This window comes from Tursiops truncatus, chromosome 12 (assembly GCF_011762595.2).
Source record: "Tursiops truncatus isolate mTurTru1 chromosome 12, mTurTru1.mat.Y, whole genome shotgun sequence".
Taxonomy (NCBI): domain Eukaryota; kingdom Metazoa; phylum Chordata; class Mammalia; order Artiodactyla; family Delphinidae; genus Tursiops; species Tursiops truncatus.
The window spans coordinates 29,442,241-29,454,272 of NC_047045.1; the positions used below are offsets into that span (position 1 = coordinate 29,442,241).

Below are 12,032 nucleotides of genomic sequence, written 5' to 3' on the forward strand. Positions count from 1 at the left end.
CCTATTTTTCTGGAGAGCCTTGACTGATACACTAATGAAATTATTTTAACAACTCTTTAAAACAAAAAAAATCATGTGCTTTTTCTACAACTCCAAACTAAGCAGGCAGCCAGTTCCTTGTCTCCACACTTACAGCCTAGTGAAAGCGACAGGGAAAATATAAAATTATAAACTCAAATAAACATGCACAACAAGTTGAACTTATAATCTTTTTGAGTCATAAAGAATAAAATGACAATATACCTGCTATTGAATGGTAGCCCCAAAACAGCATACAGTTGTGAAGAGTTTAGGCAATAGCTATTTCTTTTCTCTCTCTCTCTTTCTGGGCTGCCATATTTATTTCCAGAGTGGCTAACGTTCTAGGCGTTTTTAATATTTAAAGATTAAAATATTTAATCTATTTAATATTTACTATTCAAATATTTAAAATATTTGAATAATTTTAGAGGAGCAGGAGAATCAATGTTTTCCTGTAAACTAAGAAGTAAAGGCAATAAAAGTTGACTTTTTAAAGTTCTGATATTCTTTCTTATCTACCCACTATCCATCCATCAAAATTTATAAAGTGCTCTTTGTGAAGACTGAGAGGAAGATCTAAAGAAGTACAGATACAGTCTGTACCTTTATACACAACTAGGGGAAAAAGTACCTAACCAGTGGCAAAGGGTTAAGTAAATATTCAAGTATACAAGTAGCTCCTGAAATGAGAAGTCAGAAGAAGGAACAATCCTTCCCGCTGGAGTGGTCTGTCTTGCTTAGGAAGAGGAATCTAATTCCGGTTGTTGTCTTCCTCCCCAACACTGATAGTGCTTGATATACTTTTGGCAAACCGCATAGACATTTATATATTTCTGGTTATCACTAAACACAAAGAGAAGTAAGGTTCCTTTTTGACATTCTAAGAAGGAAAGAAAAATCAACATGTAAAAAGACAGGAGACCCGAGGTTCACTGTGGAAGCCAGGCCCGATGCATCTGGCACCACAAGTGGGTGTTCCCCCATGTTAACCAATTATATAAAAGCCCTGATGGGTAGTTAGCATCAAGAGAGAATTTCCTAAGTTCAGATCAAATATTTGAGAGCACCATTCTCACTTAATTGTGAGCAATCTGTTCATTTTGCCCAACTGTAAAATGAGACCTATACCCGAACTGTCATTTTCTCTTTCCATTTGAAGTTGTGGGGGTGCTTTTTACAAAAACAAAAAACAACTTTTTAAAAACATGTTGCTTTTTAAAATTCATAATCCAACAAATACTTTTATTTTGGTGGGGGGTGCGCGGGCCTCTCACTGTTGTGGCTTCTCCCACTGTGGAGCACAGGCTCTGGACGCGCAGGCTCAGCAGCCATGGCTCACGGGCCCAGCCGCTCCGCGGCATGTGGGATCCTCCCCGACCGGGGCACGAACCCGCGTCCCCTGCATCGGCAGGTGGACTCTCAACCACTGCGCCACTGGGGAAGCCCCAACAAATACTTTTTAAATTACAATCTGTGATAAAGCATTGTGATTGGCATCGTACAGGATACAAAAAACATAAGATGTAAAACCTTCTTACTAGTTTACTAGGAATGTTTTTACTTATTGGAAGATAACATGCACGAATAGCTTAGTGACAAGTTCGTTGGTATGTGACAGGAGACTTGAAGTGGGAAGCATTAGGACTTACTGATAAAGGGCTTCAGATTTATTATGTCTAACTTGGTACTTGGTCTCTATAAGCAGCCAGTACAATAGTTTTATTTAACTTTTGGTTAACATTGCTAAAAATCAAATCATACTGATTTGATTATATGCAGGCTCCCTGTATCAGATTATTTTGAATCTATTTGGGAATAGTTTTGTTTTTTTAAAATTAATTAATTAATTAATTGTCTTTGACGGCATTGAGTCTTCGTTGCTGCGTGTGGGCTTTCTCAGGTTGCGGTGAGCGGGGGCTACTCTTTGTTGCAATGCATGGGCTTCTCGTTGCGGTGGCTTCTTTTGTTGCAGAGCACAGGCTCTAGGCGCGTGGGATTCAGTAGTTGTGGCACACGGGCTCAGTAGTTGTGGTTCATGGGCTCTAGAACGCAGGCTCAGTAGTTGTGGCGCACAGGCTTAGTTGCTCCACGGCACGTGGGATCTTCCTGGACCAGGGCTCGAAGCAGTGTCCCCTGCGTTGGCAGGCGGATTCTACCACTGCGCCACCAGGGAAGTCCCGGGAATAGTTTTTAAAAAAAGATTTCTTGACTTCTGTAACAAGGGTGACTTCTCATTTAGAGACTCCTCAGAATGTGATGTAATATCAACATTTTATAATAGAACTTCAAGTTTCATGCATGCTATTACATGAGAGGCATAGAAATCACTATCTCTCCTGACCATCTTTATCTGTAGTGAAGTATTGACATGTGGTAATGGAGGTGACATTTTGAAGGGGGTATAAGTGAAGAGCATCAATAATTGGAAAAGAAGGGTTATAATTATAACAGTGAAACACAGCATTGTCAAAATAGTCACATCTTTTGAGTGTTATTACCTAGAAAAATGTGGAATCCTGTTCAATTTGGTTATCTTAGAAGGGGGGAGGAGGGAATTCAGGAAATCAAAATGGCATTTACTTTTATTTTGACCTTGAGAGAGATTTCTTATTATCTTGAGTATAGGTCATAGTTTTACATTCTTATAGTACAGCTTGCTGATGCTTAGTTTTGTTTTGTAAGTTAGTAATGTTCTCAGAATTACATGAGCCAACAAGAGAAATAGGTGTTATTAAGGCCATGATTGGCATGGGCATCCTTAGTATTAAAGCATCTTCATCAGATTTCCTAATCTTATCAGTTTAACAAGGACTCTTAGATTTGAGGAAGGGTATTTGTGGGGCAGATTTTGGGGATAGTCTACAGTAGATGCAGTCACAAGATGACAGATATTTTCTGTGTTCCACGTAATTCCCCTGCCAGGGCTCTGATGAAACTGCAGTGCTGGATGGTCAAGGGGTTACTGACAGGCTGGGACACAACATGGGTGTGACTGAAACTAAGATAGACTATGTATTAGAAATATGCATTATTGATTCTCCGCTTGTATCACTGTTGGCACACATCAGCACGTCTCTAGGCTGTGGCATACACGAGCTAGGCTGTGGGTTGTGTGCAGTGAACATGCAGACCTCAGCTATAAGGCTGCACCCTTTTCTCCCATTCAAGAAAGTGTATTAGAATGTAAGTGAGTCTGGGTGACATTGGTTCAGGGATAGGCTTAAATCTTCTCTAACCTTTCTTTATAATATAAAGAGAGTCTTGTATGGAGTTTCATCACTAATTATTAGTACTTGCTTCATTGGGATATTGAAAGACACTTGCTAATACAGTGGCCAGTCACTCAGCTACAGATGAGAACCCCACCAGGAGACATCCATCACAAAGGTGGACTTTTTTGCCTCCCCTGGTTTGGTAAAAGGGCCATAGGGTTTACCCACGCCCCCAAACTGCCCTACTTCCTCCCACTCATGTCCTCACCACCCAATAATTTGCCTCACGAAAGTAATTACATTTGAATGTAAGCCAAAATAAAATAGTATTTCCCTTTCTTGTGCTTTCTTTTCCCTACCATATTCAATAGTTAATCTGGGGAATAACCATTTTAATTAATTAGAGAAATAGGCCACACCAAAAGACTGAATTTGGGGACTATATAAGGTTTAAGAATTATTGCACATGGAAAACTGGTGTTTATTCCATAGCTGGTATAGTATTGGGGACACATTTTATGGTTCTTCTTCTGTTATTTAACTTGTCGTTCACACTATAGGAAACAAATAGAAGGGAAGAGAAAAGCCAAATAGCCCTAAACCAGAGGAAAATAAATACTATTTAAAAAGATTCCCCCCTGGGCTTCCCTGGTGGCGCAGTGATTGAGAGCCCGCCTGCCGATGCAGGGGACACGGGTTCGTGCCCCGGTCCGGGAAGATCCCACATGCCGCGGAGCGGCTGGGCCCGTGAGCCATGGCCGCTGAGCATGCGCGTCCAGAGCCTGTGCTCCGCAACGGGAGAGGCCACAACAGTGAGAGGACTGTGAACCGCAAAAACAAAAAAAAAAAAAAAAAAAAAAAAAAAAAAAAAAAAAAAGATTCCCCAAAGAACAACAATGTATGCACCATAATTCTGAATAGAAACGAAATTTCAAGTGAGAAGCAGTGTGACAGAAATGAAACCTTCTTAGAAAAATAAAAGAAAAAGATTTTCCTTTCACTCAAGTTTCTTGTTGCTGAGCTGTAACTTCAATTCAAAACCACTGCCTCTACCTGGGCACTTGGATTTCTGCGTCACAGAATGTAAGAGAAGGGAGACAATCTCATAACTAGAACAAGGAGAAGATGCAAGTTTGCAAAAAATAAGTTCAATGTGGGCATGTTGAGTTCAGTATAGCTGTGGAATATCCAAGAGAAGATGTCCTCTTATTGGCAGTTGGGAAAATGAATTCAGAGCTTAGGAGAGAGATTTGCGCTAATAAAATAGATGTGAGAGGCATTAACATGTAATCAGTTTACAACTCAATTGCATGGCTTTTACTCCGGCTGTGCTCCTTTTCCCTGATTTGATGGTGCAGCTTACTTAAGACTTTGATATCTAAAGGGACCACATTCTCTCTTTTGACCTCCTTGCATCAGTGATGAATCAGGGATTATGGATGCCAAACAACAATGCTCAAATGTACTTTATTGTTCCTTGCCTGCCAAATCTACTGTCCGCTTTCCATGTGCCAAGCCGTGTGGTAAGTGCTCTTGATCCATTATCTCCACAATGACCCTATGAACTGGGTGAACTCTCCATTTCGTAAATGGGGAATAACAGAGGATCAGTGACTGACCCAGGGTCACAGCCAACGATAAGAATTTGCACTGGATTTGAACCAGGTCTACCTGATTCTATGGCCTTTGCTCTTCTCCACCAACCTGGGTTGCCTCCAAGTGCCTATGGTTGTTGACAGTTTGTTCTGTTCCTGAATACAATTGTTCTTTCTCTTTCTTTGATATATAAAAGACTTCTTTCAAAAGAGTCTAGAAATATATACAAAAGCATTAATAGTGATTATCTCTGCATGGGGAAATATGAATCATTTTTGTTTTCTTTTCCATACTTTGTACTTCCTGAATTTTATGAAATGGACAAATTTATTACTTTTTGTAACCAGAAACATAATGGCACTACTTTCATAACAGTGATGCTTTTTTTTTCCATGCAGAGTATTACGGGTGAGCATTTAATGCAGTTTAACCATTGCTTCCCACCTCCTTAATCACATTAATGGGAATCCTTAAAAGCAGCATTATTGGTGATTATTTTGCTTACATATGGTCTTAGCCAAAAGAACAAGAAGTGATGATTTTGCTTAAGACTCACATAAACACATTGGCTCCAGTACGAGGAACGTATATTGTGGTATCAAGACCTCAATGAAGGTTTTCTTTTTCCCCCCAACTCCCCAGTTTACACAGTGTAACTACCGAGGTGCTAAGTATGCATGGCAAGGGGAACGGAAACCTTTGACATACATAAAAAGCACAGGAGATTTGGGGAAATTAAGTTTTTAAGCAGAAGAGAGGAGAAATGAAAAGGTAAAGATAGGGAGCAGACTTTTAAAAAATTATTTATTTTTGGCTGTGTTGGGTCCTCATTGCTGCGTACGCGCTTTCTCTAGGTGGAGCGAGCGGGGGCTACTCTTTGTCGTGGTGCGCGGGGCTTCTCATTGCGGTGGTTTCTCTTGTTGCGGAGCGTGAGCTCTAGGTGCATGGGCTTCCGTAGTTGTGGCTCGCGGGCTCTAGAGTGCAAGCTCAGTAGTTGTGGTGCACGGGCTTAATTGCTCCGGGTCATGTGGGATCTTCCCACATCAGGGCTCAAACCTGTGTCCCCTGCTTTGGCAGGCGGATTCTTTACCACTGCACCACCAAGGAAGTCCAGGAGCAGACTTTTAACTGCTGTTTTTCTTGTACACGGGTATGTGTCAGTTCAGTTCCCCTTTGCTCTTCACTTAGCCATTGACACTTGTGCATTTAGCCTTAGTTCTCCACTAATATCAAATGCTGTGTTAGATTGGATTTGGGAGTTATATAAAATTATACCCTTAGGAAACAAAAACATTTCAGGACTGTGGAAGCAGGCATTAAATAATTACATACAAAAGAAACACAGGAGAAAAGAAGCACACTTTTTAAAATTCTGTATTAACTTAAATTAATTCTCCGGTTGTCTGCAGTTTTGAATTGGCCTGTATTTAAGTTGCAGGCTTCTAATCAGAAGAAACCCACTGTCTCTATACAAAGATATAAAGTTGCTTAATAAAGAATATTTGATTGCTGCTACATAATCCAGCCCCAAACTCATAGACGTATACGTCTTTCTGACAGAACGAGTGGGAAAAAAAACACTGTTCCTCAGCTGTGCCTGTCCACCTTTTACTTTACAGAGCTTGCTCGTTTCCGCCTCTGTATGCTCGTCTTTCTGTGTGATGCGGCTGGGCGCTGCCCTAGGACCTTGAACCAGGGCTTGCGCATGCGCCCAGGGTACCTGAAAGGCACTGACATCGCTCCCCGACCCCCATCACGCGTCTGGGGGATTGCAGAGTGACTTACTGGGACACTGAAATCGTATCCAGGGTCCTGGAGCAGTTAAACTGGCTTCATAGATGTATTGACCAGAAATAACGTATTCATCCCGAGGAGATGGTCCTAAAGTTCGTTGTGGAAGCTCCATGTGCAAGGGTTACATCTTCTTTCCTCCCGTAGTAGAATTTACCAATAGGAAAAAGTAAGATTTGAAGAATAAGTTTAAACATTACTTGAAAAACCTGATGCTGGAGGCAAAATATGTAGTATTCCTTTGATAAAATCTGCTGGATGGGAAGCCCAGATATTTTAATTGAATGGTTATGAGTGGACCCTTAGAAATTGGCGTTGTAATGGATTTTAGTGGTCAACTGTGGTAAACTTCATTTTATAGATAAGTATTTATTCCTTTTCAATTGTGTTGGCCAGTAGAGCTATTAAGAGCCAAAATGTTATGGCTGATTCCTGAAATCATCTAGCTTGACTCCTGTTAGTAATGTAATTAAAGTGTCATCTCCCACCAAAAGAAATAGAATCTAAAGTAAAACAAAACAAAACAAATGAACAAAAGAATCAGGTAGCTGTGGTGATGTTGCAGCTGTTTCTCTGAGATCTGTTTTTACACTTTCTTCATTATACATTATTTAGAACAGCATTGTACAATAGAAACTTAATAGAAGCCACATACGTTAATTTTAAATTTTCTAGTAGCTGCATTAAAAGTAAAAAGAAACAGGTGAAATTAATGATAATAATATATTTAATCCACTATATTCAGAATAATACCATTTCAACATACAATCAATGTAAAAATTATTAATGAGACATTTTGTATTCTATTTTTCTTACTCCTTGCTTTCAGTATATAGTTAACACAGTACATCTCAAATCACACTAGCCACATTTCAAATGCCCAGTAGCCACATGTGGTTACCATGTTGGACAGTGCCGATTTAGAACATATTCCTTTAAACCTTAAAATTTTATGGAAACAGATACATTAAAGTAGAAAATAAAGATTTTAGAAAGAGTTCTTAATACTGTTAGATTACTAGGAAAAGGGATAAGTATGTTGAAAATACTTAATAAATCAATAGAGTAAAATAGCTATCTGATGGTATTCTGCATTCCTTAAGTTACTAGAAAATATTGTAATAATAATTGCAAGTTGAAAATGAGGGAGAACTAGGACACAGCCCACTCTCAATCTACTTGAAATAGGTAAGTTTTCTATCAACAAACCTGCATGCCCACTATGGTTCTTGCAGAGTTACAAGGCAAAGGTTTCACAGGTGTCCTGGCTCTCTGGGGGCATTATTTTAGAGCTCTGGCTCTGAGTTTGAGAACTTGTAGAAACAGGTAGAATCCCCCCACAATGGAGCATTGCTATAGAAACTCTTTGAAAAGATTGTCATTGATTGCCTGAATTTTTGAGGACAACAAAAAGCAAAGAACAATTATAAATCGTCCATCTCAGGTGGATTCAATATAGAATTATTCAGGACAGGAATCTGTGAGATGTCTTCATTTCCTGAGACTTTACATGTAAAAATCTTTGTTTTAGCTCATTAAGTCAGGATAGGTTGTTTTTAGCTCAAATTTGTACTTAATTTGAAGTTTTAGAAAAAGAGTAGGGCTATAGTTTTTGTCATCTAGTCATGGCTCCCACTCTACCTGCCCTCATATTATCTTTAGTAGAAAACACTTACCACCTGAAAGCTGTAAAATATGGTAGACAAATTGTTTTCTTTGGTAAAATGTTTCTAAAAAGTTGCAAAGTAACATTTTAGCCAGTAAAACCAGAAACCCCTTTCAGTCCCTTTTCTAAGATGTCTTTAAGTATATTGGTTTTAAGAGGGGCAAAGTAAGGAAAAACGTTAAATTCTAGAACAACAGTTCCCTGCCCAGAGCCGTATAATTGCGGATGTTGTTGCTGTTTACATTATCAGTGGAGCGCAGTTCCCTTTCTCCCACTCCTGTCATGCAGACTTGAGGGAGTCAGTCTGAATTTCTTGCTTGCTCTTTCTTGGATTGATTTCTAAGAGATCTTTTCTCCATTTTTTTTTTTTTTTTTTTTGGCACCAGGAATTAAATAGCTTTAATTACTTGGATCTGTACAGACTTGCTGACCTCTTTAACCTCACTTTGTTGGAGAAGGCAGTGATCGATTTCTTAGTGAAACATCTCTCTGAGCTCCTGAAGAGTCGCCCAGAAGACATTCTAACGCTCCCTTATTGTCTGCTTCAGGAGGTCCTGAAGAGCGACCGCCTGACCTCCTTGAGTGAACAGCAGATATGGCAGGTAAGGGCACTCTGCATGGGTCCTCTTTGGGCGTGAAGTCATGATTAAAAGGAATGATTAAATGTTAAAGGGTTGAGGAACGACGACAACTATTTTGTCTGGTTTGGTCCACATTGGAATCGAAGTCTTAGAAGTCAGTGTTCCGTGATGGGCAAGTAACTGGAGAACACCAGCCCTTGAGGCTTGAGGCCTCAGCCCACTCAGCTTAACTCGGGGAATCGCAGGTGAGATTCCTCACACCCTCACCGTGGTTTCCCAGAACCAAAGGTGGTTACATCAGAAAGAGTCAAGGGTTTTTATTCCCCTGCGAAACAGAGTTACTTAAACTGAATATGAGAAGGGTGGATTGTTAAAGTGGTATTTATGCCTATTTAAGACCAATGGACTCAGAATAAATTCTGGACTTTCCTGGAAACAATTCAGAAACATTTCTTTGTTGCAGCAGAGAGCAGCTGGGACCTTAAATGAGAGGAAGCTCTCCTCCCTTGACAGTGGAAAAATCTCCCTCCTTAGTTCATTCTGCATTCATTGCTATTTTCCGAAGCCCTGCTTTTTCACCTGACATAGCATTCTTTTCAGATACCCTTTGCCTAGGGGACAGGAGGATGTTTTGTGTTTTCAATTTGATTATTCAATTGAAATCCATTTCTGCTCATCCCCAGTGACTATCCTTGAACAATCCACACGGTGTCTTTGGGAAACAGTCAGAGCCCATCTTCCACTGCTTCTTATACTGTCTGTCTTACTCTGAAGCAGTGGCTAAGCCATCCTGTTACTTCTAGGGTGCCATACTTTCAAGATTTCATGATCATTTGAAAAATATTTATATACAGAATACAAGGGAAAATATGAAGTCTTCTATTAGCTGATAAGGCAATAAATACCTTGTGTCTTATCAAATGACATTCAGAGAATACTTTAATTCTGCACAAAACGGAGTCATAGGTAGCTGTTAATTATCAGCATCTGATTCTACTGATTGCTAATTTTCCCAGTGCCTTTCTCCCTTATTTCTTTCTTTCTTTCTTTCTTTCTTTTTTTTGCGGTATGCGGGCCTCTCACTGTTGTGGCCTCTCCTGTTGTGGAGCACAGGCTCCAGATGTGCAGGCTCAGCAGCCATGGCTCACGGGCCCAGCCGCTCCGCGGCATGTGGGATCTTCCCGGACCGGGGCATGAACCCGTGTCCCTTGCATCGGCAGGCAGACACTCAACCACTGTGCCACCAGGGAAACCCTCCCTTAGTTCTTTCTTTATCTTACTTTAATCAGCAACTTCCCTCTTCACTGTTGCTTCCACCAGTGAGGATAATAAGGCCTGCAGTGTACTGAGGGCCTTTCAGGACCCAGGCTCTTTGCAGACTTATTAACTTATCATCACAACAGGCCTGAAGGATGGTTGTTATCATTCCATCCTGCAGACAAGCAAAACGAGGCTTCAGTGTCTTGCCTCAGGGTTACAGAGCAGAGCCAGCCTTCACATCCAGATTTGTTGACACCTGCCCTCATCTCTCCAGTATTCCACGCTGTCTTGAGAAGAAAATATCAGTGAAAAAATACAAGCCATAAATTATTTTCTGCTTCTTAGATATTTCTCATAATGGTTGTTCAGGCAGAGGTCAAATGTGTTGGTGAGTTTTTGGTATGAATTTTAACTATCTATGGAAAACACAAATCATCAGAATTACTCTGGTCAGCTCAAAGTGAGGAACTGCCAAATTTTTCTTTCCTTCCCAAAGGGAAAAACAAAGACTTAGAATGAATTCTGTATTTAATTAACCTGATTGAGATGTGAGCCAACCATCCTTGTGGCTTCTCTTCTTGTGGCACAGTTGAAGGCACTGCCCGATATCGACATGGTAATGTACAGATGTGTGAATGGCCCAAAAATTCCATACTATTCACATAAGAGTTATCATAGGGCTTCCCTGGTGGTGCAGTGGTTGAGAGTCCGCCTGCTGATGCAGGGGACACGGGTTTGTGCCCCGGTCTGGGAAGATCCCACATGCCGCGGAGCGGCTGCGCCTGTGAGCCATGGCCGCTGAGCCTGTGCGTCCGGAGCCTGTGCTCCGCAACGGCAGAGGCCACAACAGTGAGAGGCCCGCGTACCGCAAAAAAAAAAAAAAAAAAAAGTTATAATTGCCTCTCTAAATATGTTACTAATTTTATAATGTAGAATTTCAAAAGATGCTTTCTGCTGCAGGCAATGTTTTTTTATACCTGGTCCTCAAGAAAGGATTAAAAAAGACACATAAATATTATCAATTTAGTCATTCAGCAGGCAATAAGAAACTGTTTTTGCTTTATCTTAGTAAATAAGTAATTCCCTCACACTCAACCCAATAGATAAAAATCAAATCAGTCCAGTTATATTGCTTCAAGTATAGTTAAGTTCATCATTTTTGCTGAGGTTATACTAGTAATGCAATATACCATGGAAGAATCTAATATGCAGCCCAGGGTGCAGATTGGGTATGCCAGAGGATTAGTGTCAGGGTGCTTTATAGAAGTGAAACTTGATGGACAGGCTGGAGACAGATCTACAGAATCTCATTAAATTGCTGAATTGTTCATTACGGAACGTTCTCACTGTAATAAAGTGCTCATTGACTTTGACAAATCCCTATCCCATGTCTTAAAGAAGAACAGTGAAACAAGGGGTGTTGGGGAGAAAAATGGAAATTGGCACAAAGTAGGACAAGTAATAGAAAAGCGGATGGAGGGGTAGTGCTGTTTGATTATGTGCAACTGGTAACTTATGTGAGAATGCAGCAAACATACACACACACATCTACTCATGTGGCTCTTCCACTATCTAATCTACTGATAATGTAATCTGAGATATTCCCTTTATTTGGCAAAAGGCCCAATATTTTACTATTCACCAGACTTCATGCAGTTTGGCTATAAAGATGTGTCATAAGAACCATCAAGTTATCTTCAGGGAACAAACTTTTTTTTTTTTTTTTACTTTTTCCTGCTGTCCCTTATCCAGTCCCTTTCCTGCTAAAATGTGCTGCAGTCCATGATAACCATTCTGTGGATTTGGAAACCTATGAAATCCCCCAAGATTGTGCTTTTTGTCTCCTCTTTTTTTCCATCCGACCTTTTAAAACTTTATCTTGTGTCCTCTCTCACAGAAGCCTTC

The 12,032-nt window shown here is 40.3% G+C and overlaps 1 protein-coding gene across 6 annotated transcripts in view; it reads left to right on the forward strand.

Moving 5' to 3' along the window:
• The window catches only part of KLHL32 (kelch like family member 32), a 269,853-nt gene that overhangs the window by 176,514 nt on the left and 81,307 nt on the right, over window positions 1–12,032 (forward strand). For 3 of the 6 annotated variants that reach the window (XM_073789446.1, XM_073789445.1, XM_073789447.1), the window contains one exon: window positions 8,835–8,888. The exons of 1 other annotated variant lie outside the window; for it this stretch is intronic. In XM_073789446.1, the coding sequence (XP_073645547.1) occupies window positions 8,835–8,888 (54 nt within the window). Of the gene's footprint in view, window positions 1–8,672; window positions 8,889–12,032 lie in introns of those variants that run through there. 2 more of the 6 variants (XM_019929455.3, XM_073789450.1) reach the window with 2 other exon arrangements.